The 16,635-nt window shown below is 43.1% G+C and overlaps 1 protein-coding gene across 5 annotated transcripts in view; it reads right to left on the reverse strand.

Moving 5' to 3' along the window:
* LOC133933093 (RNA-binding Raly-like protein) overlaps positions 1-16,635 on the reverse strand; it is a 74,326-nt gene that overhangs the window by 34,715 nt on the left and 22,976 nt on the right. For all 5 annotated transcript variants that reach the window (XR_009912019.1, XM_062380052.1, XM_062380053.1 and 2 more), the window contains exon 2: positions 6,581-6,854. Coding sequence is in view for 4 of the 5 variants with exons in the window: in XM_062380052.1 (XP_062236036.1) it covers positions 6,581-6,836 (256 nt within the window). In the remaining variant the exon portion in view is untranslated. The remainder of the gene's footprint in view (positions 1-6,580; positions 6,855-16,635) is intronic.

Genomic DNA, 16,635 nt, shown 5'->3' on the forward strand with positions numbered 1-16,635 from the left:
TTTATTTCTTGAACATAGGGGGAATGTCGAAACATAGATGTTCTGGTTTCTCTGAAGGTTTGCCTACAGGGTGGCTTGGCTTAGAGAAAGAGGGAGAGGGGTTCGGACATCTGGAGGGAGCTCGGAGGGGATCCACTGCTGGTGGATGTTATTAGGAAGCCTTCTGGAGGGCTTCCATTGAAGGATTTCCAGGCGAGCCCAAGTGACAGGAGTCCCAGAACCCTCTGGAGGGACTGTATTACCTATCTGGCCTGGGAACACTAGGAACTAGGAAGTGTTGATATGGAGGGAGATGACAGGAATACCCTGAGTAGTCTGTTGCCAAGAAAATGAATGGCTCCTCATAGAAATAAGTGCTGCCCATAGATGCACTGTATGAATGTGTGTGTGGATGTAATGTAATGTCAAGCTTTGAGTGGTCATCATTTTACATCAAATGCATCAAGGAATAAAGCCTTTATTTATCCAGCAGGTGCATCAAGAGCAACACAATACACTGTTATCCCTGCACTCTCTCTTTCCACCTGCTCAGTCTTCTCCCTCGTCCCGGCTTCTCTGTCCTGTGCTGCTTGCTATGCATCATGTTGGCCCCAAAATGACGATTGATTGCTGTGCCACTGCCTTTGTAATCCGCTTAGGATGGATTTAGCATCTAAATCACTTTATTATTTATGTGCCTAACTCTTGCCAATGCCATTTGGAGGCGGTATGATTGGTGATCCATCACACATTATCCTTCAGTGTGGTCATTAATATTGTAATGGGATGGACTTTCACCATGAAACTTCCAGGTGGATGGGAATGCAGATCTCTTCAGGGAGATTCATGTTTCTCAAAGCAGGAGTCAACAGAAGGAGGATTATCAGGTGTTGTTGTTTCGAGGCTGACTCTCCAGAGATGCTGTTATTTTCCTCTCTCTGCCATTAACCTCCCTCCGCCGTCCTCGTTCTCCCCTCGCCGCTCCCAGGTAGCACAGAACCTTCCATCTTCATACACGGCCTCTCATAGAAAAATACTGGCTGCTGTGCTTTCATTGTCCTTTTTCCATCAGGGCTTCAATCACCACCTGCCAATCACATGCATCTGCTGCCTCCGGGCAGACACACACAAGCACACAGCGACACATCAGGATATAGAAACAAGCACCTTTTACAGATGAGAAAAATAAGAGATGATTTCTAATCTCATCGCATAAAGGGCCCGAGTGATGTGCACCGCAAAGTATCTGGTGCAGAGATGTGAACGGAGTCTTCTACAATCATAGCTCTTCCTTTAATAAACTCTGAAAACTTTCAAAACATCAGTGTTATATACAGTCACTGCACTGCACAGATTTGGAGACTCAGCACTAACGTGAACCGGAGGCCCGGGGCCCGCTGGGACAGCTCAGGGCAAAAAGAATCTGTCACTCTTTGTCTCCATGGCAGCCCGCAGAAGAGAGGGGGCCACAGAGATACAGCAGATAGATCTCAGCGGGCGAGGAAGGAAACCGCTCGGATGCATTTTAGTTTCATGGATGCCAGCAATCATCGTGTCACTGTGTCATGAGGAATTCCCCTCAGTACGCTCATAGCCAGAGGGGAGGGAAGAAATGGCAACACATGTGAGACGCAGACATTTTAGGAACTTAACAAGAACTATTCCGCTCCAGTGCAGCTGACTTCAGACGGCACCGACATTTGCAATGTTATTGTGATTGTAGCAATATTAAAAGTTTTTATGTCCTAATTACAATGAGCAATGCATGGTTATTTTAAGCAAAGTATGTACAATAAGTGTTTTAGCACGATGGACATGCAGAGAGAACCAAGGAAAGATTCATCATGTGCACTAAACAAGACTTAATATTAAACATCCATGCTCATGTGAGGTGTGAAAATGTCTACAATCTTGAATGTGTTCTCCTGAACTCCTATTCATGTTTAATGGGGAATGGAGCTTCCATTTTTCTCCGAGCGGCTAGGGGAGGAAGGTGCTGCCAGCTGTGTTATTATAGAATTTTTGCAGTCGTTCATCAGCCGTGTTTCATCCACACACAAACCCACACACCCACACACATACACAACACAGTCTCATCTTCTGTGGTGGCGGCAGGCTATGACCTCCGACCCCTGCGTGTCATTGAGTGCACAGATTAGTCATCACCAGTGCGTCTGAGCTGCTGAATTGGATCTGTGCAGTCGCTGAGTGATGTGATTATTCCACTGACCTCTTTCCAAGTGACCACTGGCAGCAGTAAAGCAAACCTCGGCCTCCACGACATGTTGTGCTTCTCTTTGTGTGGGCAGAGGATGATCTCAGCAAACAGACACATGGATTGGTGGAACATACATGAATGCAATCCCCTGCAGCACCGCAGCAATGCTAGCTTACAAATGTGATGTGGAAATGAAATTCAGGTGCAATCAGCCTGCAGGTAATAGCACTTTAATGAAACGTTTTGGAAAACAGAAACACAGATCAACACAGAGAGGTCATTCCTCAATTCCAAATCATTATGAGGCTGATTCATTTCTCTGCCGTGTTAATATAAAAAGCATCAGCTACTGAGAATGAGATTGAGGGTGTCCATAATTGTCAATTAAAGATGTATTGAAATGAGAACGGGGAGTAATGAAAATACTTTCAATTATATTTGCTTTCTCTGCCAAAATCCAGCTCCCACACGTGAAGAGAGTGAAACAATCTGTGTGGAGAAGTAACAGATAAATCACCAAGTCTCTTATTGTGGATATGACAGAGTGCTCAGTGGTAATTTCAGCTCTGACTGATGATGGACCAGGTTGAGACTATGTTAATAAATGATGATGTTTTTCTGCAGATTCGCTGATTAGCATATTCATAATGCCAAATATCAGACTAATAAAATTCCTGAAGCACAGAAAGCCATTAGCCAGCGTTAATCAGGCAGACTCGATCGATACTTTTCTTCTTTTTATGAAGAAATGGTAAAATAAGGATTGGCCCCTGAAACACCTTCAGTGTTTTGTGATATAACATATATTGGAAGCTAGTCTGACACGCCCCCTAACAAAGCCAGAGCCGAGGCTGACTTTACCAACATTACCTAGCGCTGGAATTGGTTGATCAATCTAGGACTAGCTGGCCAAAAGCTGATAAGAGGGGCTGCATCAATGGACAATAGGAGAAAGGTGAGCATGTAAACCTTTTACAGTAATGTCGCAAATAAAATATGAACCACAATCTGAACATGATCTGTCTCCTTTAAGATTCTGCATTGTTTCAATTATCAAATTCGAGGAAGACAATCAGTTTCCCTTGATGTTTTCCTTCCACTGCTTCACGCATTCACAACATGACACAAAGGTGGATTTGATCCACTCATCGGAGTCTTGTTTATGTAACTAAACTTGCAGCCAGCATTCATCTATTATAAATAAAGCTGTGGCTAAGCTGCTGCTTAGTAAGCAATGATCTGCAGGAAACATGTTTCCAGAACATCATTGCTTACTAAGTAGCATTGTGATAGTAGGGAAAATGGCATCAGAACTAAGTGAAAGTGACAGAAGTCACATTGCTATTCTAAGCACAGAGGAGCTCTCTCAGCATCAAATCATGACTAGACTTAAGGTTCCTACAGGGGCAGCGCATGGAACTCTAAAACGCTTTGCAGAAACTGGATCAGTTGCATCCGAAGCACGATCAGGCAGAACAAAAACAACCACACCTTCAGAAGATCAACAGTGGAGCTCAGGTCCCTGAGAGATAGAAGAGCTACTTCATCAGTGAAACACGATTCCCTTGATATTTGCTAAATACAGAATGCAAAACTCCAAAATGTGCAAATGTACAATCAAAAGAAGGTTGTGTTGTGAAGGTCTCAGAGAACGAGGAGCAGTCTCTGCAGTGCAGGAGCGGTGTTTGAGATTTATGGCAGGAACAGAAGAGTGCATGGAAGGAGGCGAACAGGAGAGAGAAGGAGACCGCAGTGTATTAAACTGACAGTGAGACATGACGCTGGGAATATTCATGTCTTCTGGTGTTTTGCTTCTGTAGAGTCGGACACCTGCACCAAATTATCTAGAACCTGATGAGAGGAGAAGTACCACTCGATTCTTTAGAGACAAGCTGTTACTTTAAATCCAAATCCGCAGATGAGTCGTTACTGTCGATTGAATCATGTAAGAGTGAAAACATATTCTAATATTTTATTTATAGACTAAGATAATACTACAAGCTTAGGTGTGCTATCAATGCTAACAACAGACTGGGGTTGTGTTTTCTCTGGCTTCTCTCTATCTGTTGTTTAAAAATGAAAGCCCTCTGCAGCTTTGTGTTGTTTTGATTCATGACATAACGTTGGCAGTAATTGTTTTGCAGTGGCGACCTGCTGTATATCGGAGATCACTCCCCAATGTGTGATGCTTTCAGAGCTATGAATTAAAGTCACAGGCCAAACTGGCGATTATTCACTTGTCTGCTTTAACTGTGTAACGTCACCCGGTGATATTTGCACACTTCACTCCCCGGCTGACGTTCTGGGATGAAACACTAAACCAATTTTCTTCCTTCACCCCAGTGTCCATCTACAGTTTATGTTCCACATGGAGTTTATGTTCCATGTTATTACAATCACTACGATCCCTCCTGTGCTGAGTTGATTTATCCATGTGGATAGTCGAGAGGTCAGAGCCTCGATGCCAAATATCAGCTTCGTAAACATTCTACATTTACATAATAAATTCTATGGTGCAGCGTTTGGCCCACGTTCCCTTATTGAAACACTTGACCTCCTACAGCATCCCCCCTGAGTTCCCATCGACAGGAAACTGATGTCAGTTCCAATTCCTGCAGGGAAAACTTGGTGTATCCTTGAGGGGAGTGACAGGGTCAAAGCTTAGATGCAAAATTAAATACAGGTCAATAATAATTGACTTCCATGTTCCCTGGTTGGAACACCAAACATCTCCTGCAGCGTCCCTCCAGTGTCCACCTCTGCGCTCTGATTATGTTCCGTCTGGGTCGAGTTATCATCACTGCCCATGTTCTGCTCTGCTGAGCTTGATTTATCCTTGAGAGTGATGAGGTCAGAGCTTCGATGCCAAATATCAACCCAGTAAATAATTCCACGTTCACACAATAATCCAAACAGCATATGTTACCTTCAGGCTCCCCTTATGCTCAATGTAAATTACATACACGGGAAAAGGACAGAGCCTTTTTGCCGTAGTCTGTGTTAATTTTTACATCCTCTGAAAACTGACCACTACGGATACAACTGACAGGGGATTGGACAGTAGTCAAATCTGAGTCGGAGGCCAACTAGAGGACTGTGCGAGATCGCTCTGCACTGCCCTCTACTGGATATTGCTTCAGAACCATGCCAACATGAAGAGCACATGTATGTGGGCAGAAATAACTTTATCTTTGTACATAGAGGCAGCTTTAATTGAGCCTCTAAGGGAAATGTTATCGTCTTTATTCAAAAATCAATATGCTGCAGAAACGCTCACATATGATCTCTGGATGAAACTCCACAGCAATTGCAGTCCACTTCCCACCTATAGGCCCATTAAGCACAGTGTCTGTATGTTTGCATAGGGAGGGAGCTATAATGGCCACTCATTAATCCCAGCTCTGCAGAGCTTGCCGTATCCAAATATAAACTCTGCACACACTTTCAATTTACATAATGAATCCATTCCAGTTTCTCACTGCACTTCCTTCAAACACTGCCCTCTGTGATGGACTCATAATCATATTTAAACGTCGCTATCGTCCTGACACTGTGATATTTGTGGTCTTAACATTAAGTCATGATCATTTGAAAATAAGCAGTACAGGAGCATACTCTGAAATCCAACCCTGGGATTTAGAAATATGGTTTATTAAGCCCAGGACAATGGCCTTCACAGAAAGAGCTCATTCATTCAGACTCGAAAAGATGCTTTTGATTTTTATAAATTTCCTCATATTGTGTAGAAAGGCGCCTTATGAATAAAATCTTTCATCCTCACAAATATCTTGCCTCCCGGCCATGAGCACAACAAAAAGGCTTATAGGCTAAAAGACATTTCACAGTCAACATCCACAAAAACAACCTATTACAAAGTGCATGCACACAGCTAGGATCAATGCTTGCAGTGTAATTGGTAGCTGCAACAAGTGCAACCTGACATATTCTGCTGTGCTTTGAGTTATGTCTCACAAGGACTTTGACACACTTTCTGCAAGTTGCTGCCTGGTAAGTGGTGACATCAAACTGTGCTTACATTCAGCGGTGGATCAGTTTACAGATTCAACTGGGATCCCCCCCCCCCCCCCCCTCCCCAACCAAACAGCACGACAACAAACACAGACACTTCAGCATTTAGGAACCAAGGGATGTTCAAAAACTAAAAAGTCTGAGAGATGCCCAAGGCCTTTCTGAGTTCCCAGGAGAGACAATCCAGCCCTCTAGCAAAGAGCAGGCTTAAATGAAACTGTCTGTATTTCAAGGGGAAGGTTTTGTGAAGTGCAATGTACAGTATCAAGCTCTGTATGAGTTCCTTATGGCATTTGCATTGAGAAACAACACACAACTTTTCCCACAAAAACACGAGAAAAAGATGAGACTCACCAAGAGGCTGCCCAGCGATGACGCGGGTGTTTTCTCCGGCCACCGCCGCCCGAGCGTTCCTCTCGTTCACGTACTGCACAAAGGCGTAACCCTTGTGCACGGAGCAACCCACTATCTTGCCGTACTTGGCGAAGATGACCTCTATGTCGGTCTTCTTGACAATGGCTGTGTTGAGGTTGCCAATAAAGACTCTGGCGTTGAGGGAGCGCGGGTCATTCTTGTTGGTCACGTTGCTCGTCTGGATTTTACCAGTCATTCTCCTCCAGTTGCCCTCCTGGGACACACACATGGGGGGGGAGAGGGCTTTAGAGGTTATGGACAGGCCAACTCCAGAAAAAGCTGCTCCTGAAGAAAAACACTGCAGAACCTCAAAGTGTTAATCAAATCTGTACATGAGATCATGAAATAACAGGAAATGGTATTTTATCAGTGGCTTTAGATGATACATGCTCCTAGCCTCCTAGCAGGCTAACCAACCACCACATTTCAAGTCGTAATATCCGACTTCCGAGATGCCTGGAACGTAGCATTAGGGTTTTAGATGTGTTGTGTGTCTCTGATGAACATATTTAAAATCACAAGTCTGCCGAAACAGCTTTGAATCAACCATTTAATTGCCATCTAACAAAATCTCTTTAACTGAGCTAGTTAGCTCGTTAGCTAGCCAATTAGCTAGTGTGTACAGGAAGTAACAATTGTTACGATAAGACTTTTAGCTCAGTAGTTTGTGTGAGCTTGAGTGGCAATAATGGCAAAGTGATTTTGGAATAACTTATTGCTTTATGTCATTACAATGCAAAGACAACTACCCGTAATTCATCAGCAGGGTTTCATAAACTACCAACTTGGGTTTCCTAATTCAGAGTTAGTGCAGCAGTGTTGTGATTTCAGAGGCTGTGTGACCCTCTTCAGGTTTATAGCAGCTAGAAGTTAGTTAGCCTGCTTTCAGTTGATAAAGACAAATGGTCACAGTTAGTTAAAATGTGATATTAAAATTAATTGTCACCAACACATTTCAGAAGGGCATTTTGATGATTAAAATGAATTCAGACGTTACTCTTGAATTGATAAAATATAATTTCATATCAATGCTTTCATTGGTTCATTAGACTTGATTATCATGAGCCTAACCCTCAATTTCCTGGAACACAATATTACAATAAATGTTGCTTTATCTGAGTATTTTCACAGGACCACATGATTGAGTTGCTCCCACTGTTTAAGTGCGCGGGGGAATTAGAAGGTGCAACAATATGTGAACAGTTTTCTCTGCCTTGTCAAAAACCCAATTCAGTGAAAGCTTCACCACCTCAATGCCCATATTGTTGCGTCCCAGCTGCTTTGTGTGTCACAGCATGTGCAGGTAATTACTGACAGTTTTATTCAGACTCCTTGTTCTGTCAGTGCGTATTAGAGAGTTTGAGATTTTCCAGGGAATCTGTGCTGTTATTTCTCAGTAACTTGTGCGTTCGTTTTCTTGACAGCTGATTGGCTGCACTCAGGGAATTAATCTACCCCAGGAAAGGATGCACTGTTAAACAACTCAAACTCCATATGTAATTACAGTTCTCTCAAATCAGATGGATGGATTGATACCACACGTTTCTCATTGCTTCTCCCATTGATTTTCTTGTTAATGAAAGCGCATGATTTCATTTTTTATACCTGTAGAAAGTTTTCATTAGCGTTTGGACTCTAGAATGGATTATTCTTACTGAATTAAATACTCTGATACATTGTGAAGGAAACACTGAATATTCAATATTTGCCTCCTCTGAGTCCCTGTCCCTGACACAAGGTGATAACAACTGCTTTGAGACGTGGAACCTGAATAATGAATCCAATCCTCAGTAAATAGGATTAGTAACCAAGGTAACACAGATGTTGTTGGATTAGTGCATACACACACACACATGCACACACACACACATTTTCTCACTGGAAGTCTTATTTTTTCTCTCGCTTCCACGACTTCATTTCTCATCGCGAAGAGGCAGGTGTCACCGTGTGGCCTCGGTATCGTCATAATTACATGATGCAGTTCTACTGTGGAGTGGTTTACGATAGTGGGCTTGTTCGGCTAATTAAATCGAGGTATGAGATTACGTCTAAAACGCAGCGAGGAGGTGTAACTCACAAACCGAGCGACGGCTACATTTCCTCGTCGTGAGGTCACTCGTTCTGTATCTACAGGAGATGAAGGAGGACGCTGACCAGTCATCCAGAAACTCAACAGCAGACGTTTGATTTACGGGGCAGAGCTTCCCTGTCAGGTGACCATCGTACCTGAGACTGGGATCATGGGAGACATTCGGCTGCTCACTCATGGATAAACACGAATTATTCCGCTCGACAGCATCTGTTTTTAGCATTACATCACCTGAAGTCTGATGCTATTCACTTTGCTGTTATTATTCAACACCCACTGGAGGTGGTGGGTGATTCAGGACTCTTGTGGGCCCTTTGTTTACAGTGCCCGGTGCATCAGCATGTGTTTTTACTGCATGTGGGTGTGGGTGTGTGGGAATGACCTGCTGATCTCAATCTCTCAAGTGACCTTGACATTTATCAGCACCAGACAGTGAACATTAATGTGGCACAGGCACACACACACACACACACACATACAAACATATTCTAACTGAAATGAGCTCCACAATTACCACCTAATAGCGATTTAAACCCACAATCTGACACCCCCCCATATCGATGTGCACGGACAGGTCAACGAGAACATGACAAATCAGCGGAGGAGTGTTGGATCACCTCTCTTGTCAGATAAATCGGGGACGTGTAATGGCCACGGGGTCTTTAACGCACTTTACTGATATATTTCATCTTGTCTTCAGGGTTATTTTCTTTAGAGCAGGGCTCTAATTTATTCAATCAGTGGCATTCCTGCTGACCTTGCCTTTTAGTTTATTTACAACCTCCATTAAGCCTCACATCCCATGAGGCGATAGCGTCGTGAGGAGAAACATGGGAGAACACCGCTGCAGCTGATAGGAGCCAGTGGGGCAATTTGCAAAATAATTGTTGGGGGGACTTGACATTTGTTATCAAAAGCAAAGAGAAAGCGCTTCATCCCAGAGATGCAGGGACGATCACAACGTCTACATTACTCTGTCAGGTTTCTTTATGTGAGTTATGTGAGTGAAGAACAGTAGAAGTCTTCATTTTCCCTTTCATGCCAGTGTGGTGGTATCAGAAGAAGTGTCTCCATTTTTTAAATGGAACACTTTCCATTACATGAAATCCTGGCATGTCTTTTCCTCCTAATGCGGCACGAGAAAGCATTCGGACCTCAAGCGATATTAAAGAAATGTGGATGAGTTCAGCAGAACAAGCACCAAGGTCATGTTGTTATCAGTGCTGCTGTGTCGGGAGTGTGGCAAAGTGAGAAAAGGAGGAGGTTCACTCTGGATATTACCGAGTTCTCCCCTCGCTCTGTAAAGCACTGTGCCTTCTGCAGACAGCCTCTTAAAAGGTTGTTGTTTGGGTCTGGCCATCTGCCTGATTTATAGACATCTCTCGCGAAGGGAGGGAACTCATTGAATTGATTCCTTTCGTAATTTCCCACCACTGTACATTTCTCTCCGCCGTGCCTCAGCCACTCGGCTCTGATTGTTGCAGAGGCAGCTTGACAGGCTGAGGAAAGGCTGGAGGTGCTGCTCACTCAGACAGAACAGAAAGAGGGAGCCCGATACACCTTTTCCTCCGGTGTTGCTGCCATGTACTGCAGAGGTGGAATAATTGCTTCTTGGATTCCCTCCATTTATATCGTGTCTGAAGATGTGTCTCTCTGCCTGTGAAAGCGACGGCAACAACTGAGGACACGAACACACACACACACAAAAAATTCCCCTCTGTTGGTAAATCAATGTTTCTATTTGCATTGTCGGCTGCGGAGAATTACTGTGGAGCAGCCGGCCGTGAATTTGTGCATGACCAGAGACTGAAGCTCTTCTGTCCCTGAGGGACAAACTGCCGTCACAGAGAAATGTATCTGCTTTACAAATTAAACTGTTGCATGGATTTATATGAATATCAAAAGCAGACTGACATATAATTAGGTAAAGATGTGCACAGACCACTTATACCTTCCTCTTGCCAAGGCTACAATACATAAAGTAATTTCAGTGGATTATTAAAAGGAATTATTTCTGCTAAACAACATTTGCATTGAACCAATGCAGTGCCTTTTATTGTAATGTGTGAAAAGATGTTTAATTACACTTTAATTGCTCTGAACTCTTACCTTCACAGCAAGATTAACTGAATCTGATCAAAATGTGTGTTTGCAGCATGACTCAGTTATTTATCTTTAGTTACAACGCTGGTGTGACGGGTCTGTGATGTCGAGTATGTGACGTGGTCTTGTTTCATCCTCTGACTGTCTTCAGGAAGTGTCTCAGAGATGGGCAATTGTGTCTGCCTGGTATTTATTGACCTGCCATTTTGGTAATTGTTCTCAGATGTGCTACTCCCACAGGTCCATGGTAAATGCACTGTGATCCTCTGGTGCCACCGGTTATGACTCTCTTGTTGTGATGTGATATAAAAGATGCAAGAATCTGTACATGATGTTATATTAAAAAACTAATTTGACCAAATGATCAGACTTCCTGTCTGGCTCAAGCTACTCTGTGCCATTTGACACAGCTTCTGTCGAAAACACACTTAGAGTTCACCTTGGGTAGAACAGGTTTGTGATGCAGCAGCCCACTCAGTACCAGTGAGGCATGTTGTTGAGGCCCTGCGGTCATGCACATTTAGAAGTTTGCATCATTTATATACAAAAAGAAAAATACAAACCCTTACAATCAAATTTAATGGCATTTTACTCTTGTAACCTATAATAATTCTGTACATTTTAATATTTGCAAAGCTAATCATATTCCAGAGCTTAATTCCAAGCTTAATTTATTGCCTTTTCCCCATGTTAGAAAAGCCTCAAGGAACTCTGGGATATTCACAGAAGCTCAATTTCGAGAGGAGGCCACTAGAGGAACGTCAAATAAATCTGTGCCAATGGAGTGTTTGCATTGATTGAAAGAGAACTGCACGTCTCCTTAAACTGTCTTCACCTACACATCTCGTGATACTTTATTCCTTCAGCAGCTACATTCAAAAACACATACTGCCTAAACCTCTGTGTATTTTTTATTGTAGAGAATGCTTTTCTACTTGGGTGGCTACCACGTTTATGCTCCTGGGACAAAGTCTATACCCTGTGTACCTCATACATCTTCCCTGACTTCGGCCTCTCTCTGCAGGACCGTTTCCTCTTACCTGCAGAAAACCTCATTCCACTCCAAATAGTGGCTCTTTGCTCTGCAGCAGCTCCAACCATTTTATTCCTGCCCGACTCTGTCCTCAGAAAATGCATTGACTATTTAAAAGCCTGAAGCAATTAGCTAAAATGCAAATCAGGCCATTTCTCTATTGGCCCTTCATTCACCTGCAGTGAGGAAACTGGTAATGTGCAGTCGCTGGGAGAATATCCGACATGCAATGATATACGAGTAGAATTTGTTATTGCCCGAGAGTGAGAGGGGGGAGGGGGGGGGGGTATTTCTGATGGACAGGTGAACACTTGGACTGTAATGACAAGATTACATTTCTTTATAGGCTAGAATGCAGCTTCACAAAGTTTAAACTGATCTGGTCAAACACGGCGAGCTGTCGAGTGCAGAATGGATCAATCCCTGTCTGCTCTTAATCCAATTAGATTTTTTGCACCGCGGTGTTTTATGATGTTAAACCCACTCTGCACGATTGTTTTGAAAAGCTTCCTCTCCGGCGCAGATCACGGCTCCGCAGGACGTTTAAAAGCTTTCTCTCCACGGCGCTGGGAGACGTTCCCGTCCTCTCCAAACGTGGAGGCGGACAAATTGCATCTGTTTCTGAATTACCGAACGCAATCAGGGTGTTTATGAGCACATCAGGCAAATCTCCTTTTCAGGAAAAAATCGACACAAGGCAGAGGTGGAGACATGATGAAATATAAAATATGTTTTATGTACTAAGCAGATGTTTTAGAAGCAAAGTATTTTTCCTGAGACGTAATGAAGAGTAAGTCAAGGCTCACAAATCACTCCACTGGGAATTAACTAAATTGACATTAAACTGGTCATCACTGCACATTTCAATGATACATATATTAACTCACTAGTTAAACTTTTATGCTGATTGGATTTAATTTAACATTTAGTTTCAAACTCAAAGGAAGATATTGGGCGTTCTGCTGTACTCACACGATGAGCTGCAGGTTGGACTAGTCCCTGTGACTGATACAACATTAAGTTCATCAACCCACTTATGTGATACACAGATTTTAGATGCAGTTGTTTAGGTTCAGTCTTACCTGTCAATCATGAGGTTTGATCCCATTTTTAAAAACATCAAATAACATAAACAACTATCTTAATTTAAAGAATACATACTTGGGGGAGAAATAACACTGTAACCATTGACCTTTAGGTTTGGTCCATGTTACACCTGCTTTACATGGAGGACACAGGGTTTAAGTCCTATACAACAGCCAGCCACTAGGGGGCGATCCAGATGATTTGATTTCAGTTTTCAGGACCTATATACATGTCAGATGTCTAATAATGAATCTCTTTAAAGTCTATGTTGGTTGCTAAATGCTCCACAATATTTTCAAGCTTGTCACTAACTTTCTCTGTTTTCTGTTTCGTGCCAAGCAGGTAACATACAAAGCGTTAAATAAGGTTTTTGCCGGAGACAATGATCAGGAATACTTTCTGTACGTTCAATCACACAATCTCCCAAAATTCATAAAGAGAAACTAGGTCAAAAGGAGACGAAATGTCTTAACTGACACCAAAATGTTTATATATGCTAAGGAAATTTAAAGGTATGCTGGGATATGGTGGGTCTTATGAATTTGGCCGTTGACCGTTCTGCTCTCCCCATTAAATCTGGATGTGTCATCATTAGTGAGCTGAAGCTGGGACAAAATTTTAATGGGGCCAAATTAGCATTGGTTAACATTTACTCTGCAGGAGAAGTAAAACAAAGCTCCAACTCTTTATAAGGAGCATTACTGGCACTGTAAAAAGGTGGATGACTGTAATGGAAACACAATCTGCAGCCTGAACGTAGCCAAACAGCACAGTGTTTTGTCAGAGGAGTGGACATTTCATTTAATCTTGCTCCGGCTCCGCGCAATTAATAGTTTGCAGAGGGGTATGTCTTATTTATGGGCGCCGCCGTGAGCCACACTGTGCTCAGTAGCCTGCATTGTAAACGGATGACAGGCAATTTTTGGGCTTCAAAGGCTTGGCAACAGCTCAGTGGAATATAAACGACCTTAAAATTCCCAGGTTTTCGTTTATGGAATTACTATGCAGAAAATTAAGAGTATTATCCGTACAATGTGATCAAAATAAGCTATTTTCTCCAATTGTATGCACTTTGCTCTTGTTGTGGGATATGCATGTGAATGCTGCTCGTGAGTTTCAGTTTCAGGAGGGTGGAGGAGCGACCTCTGGCTCGGCACAGAGGGGCAGGTCGGCCATCTGTAGCCTTGAAATGACCTGTGTGTCAGCAGAGGCCTCGTCCGGCAGCAGTTGCCTTTGCCTGTAGCAGCGTCTGGCACTGAGTCTGTTCTATGGAAACACACTTGTCCGTCAGCCTCTTCGGTTTTGTGTACACGGGTCCCTGCAGGTGGTGCAGCCGGACGCTGTGACTTGGAAGCACGCGGAGGCAAAGTCCTGCTCTCCGTCTGCTGCGCGGTGCAGCCACCTGACACCATACGTTCACACTGCGAGCAACACAATCAGCGGAAATGCATTGATTTCATATTGAGGTAAGCAGCCAGGGAAACTCAGCCTACACACACGCAGGAGCTGGCCAAGAAAATGTTGGCCATTGCTCAGCTGTTTGCGGCCATCAGGCTTCAATGGCCCGGATTTCCTGCTTCGCTGTTTCCAATGTCAGTTTCATTTTTATACATAATCATTTCGCCTGCCAAGTGCAAAATGGATGAGATGTTTATTCTGGTGATTCATCGCCGCCCACGTGACCGGAATAACCATTTCCGAACAACTGGAATTTCACTCACTTCGCACGGCTCACAAAACCACTTATTGGTCGAAAAGGTCGAACATAAAGCAACACTAGGTAGTTTTTATGCCTTAAAATCATTTTGATGGTTCACAAACTTAAAATAGGGAGAAGGAACGGTCTGTCAAGGCACCATGTAACTCTGGTTTACCGAGCTGGGAGATTAGAACTTGCTTCACGCCATATGTCTCACACCAACAACCAGAGCTAGCAGCTAGCTATAAGAGACCACTATAGCAATCTATATCTGGATTTGTCCACTCGCAAGTTTATCATTGGACTCCAGGTAAACCCATTACGATCGAGGCTAAGCTAACAATGTGATATGATTTGGTTTTCATCATCCTGCGTCATCGCTAACTGCCTGAGGTAGTTGCTTGCTGTGTTCGCTTGTTTGCTTGTGTACTAGTGAATTGATTTCAGGTAATGTGCAGACAGTTACTTCCAGACCGCGTCAGTTGAAATGTCTCTTTGACTTTTGAGGTGTCTCCTTTCTTCTCCTCCTTGTGTACAGCTGTGTGCACGGCAAGAAAAAGACTAATATGTAAATGTGACTTAATAAAAAACAGAAAAGCATCATCGTCGTAATCATTCCTGAAGAAAGAGATGATTATCAGTGAAAACAGCGTTGACAGGTGTGTGTTTGCAGGGACCTGTAGGACGTGTACATCAGTTTGAAACAAACCTCAGACGGACTTTGATGTTACCAATCTCCATCATGTTGTGTTTATGCCTGTGACATGCTCCCTCCTCTCAGTGCCTGGCTAAATGTTCAAAGGTAGCTACCGTAACTTTGTCTAATGCATCGACAAGGTAAAAAATAAAAAAACTGCTCCACAAACTTCAAAGAGCCCGCAACAATTCTAAAGCTTCTTTGTGGTTCGGTGACTAATCTTCAAAGACATGCTGAGGATTGAACTGATAGCGTCGCGGTGAACACCGGGCACAAACATCCTTGTCAGCGCCATTGAGGTGTGAGGTGTAGAGACGGGGAGAGGAGATAAAACGAAAAGCTAATTGAGACAAGGCCGTCCCTCAGCTGTGTGAAATAGAAACTCTGGCTGGAGACTCTCGGTAATTACATCTGAACCAATCAGATCACATGAATACTGATGGTGAAACCGGACGTTAAGGTAAATTAAGATAAAGATCAGAGGTGTGGATCCAGGATGTTCATCCCTGTCCTCTCTGCTCCTTCACTTACACTCATCTGGGAATTATCTGGAGACTTGAATGTTCCCCGTTAAGAAATATACAGTTATTTACCTGATGACTTTCTAAAGTTTCTCTTTTTACATTGTTCCCCAATAGCTGACATTGGATATAAGTTGATATAAAGTTGGACGACATGACAGCCCCCCCCCCCCAAAAAAAAACAACAATGACACCACAACATCTGTATCGCCCCTAATAAGTCCAAGTACAAATTTTTCAAAGACGGTTTCTAGAATTGTGGCTTATTCATCATCAGATTGATTTTGTTCAAGTGTTCATTCTTTCATTAAGTTTGGGTTTTATTAGCTATTTGATGGATATAAAAATGGAGTGATAGATCATGATCGTCAGCTCACACTCACTTGTGATTGGTCGAGTGCATGTGTTGGGAGCTCGATAACAAGGCGCCATCCCCAAACAGCTACTGCTCATACAAGTAAAAGAACTAAAATAGTAACTTAGCTGATAAGTGAGGAACCGTCTTAAGAGGAATCTTCAGCCCTTGTGTTCAGGCAGCAAGAGACAGTAAATCACGGCTTCTTCCCTTTGCTTGTCCGCACCAGTGAGGATTGTGTCAAACAGCAGAACACAGGTAGACAGAGATGATAAACATGACCCACTTTGCAGAAACACACAAGCAGCAAATGTTCAGGAGTTTTAGCGCAGCATTCATGTGCATCTTTGTACAGTTACGGAAAGATTTTCATATCTGAGACGGACCAATGCACGATCCTCACTTCCTACCT

Source organism: Platichthys flesus, chromosome 21 (assembly GCF_949316205.1).
Source record: "Platichthys flesus chromosome 21, fPlaFle2.1, whole genome shotgun sequence".
In the NCBI taxonomy this organism is placed as follows: domain Eukaryota; kingdom Metazoa; phylum Chordata; class Actinopteri; order Pleuronectiformes; family Pleuronectidae; genus Platichthys; species Platichthys flesus.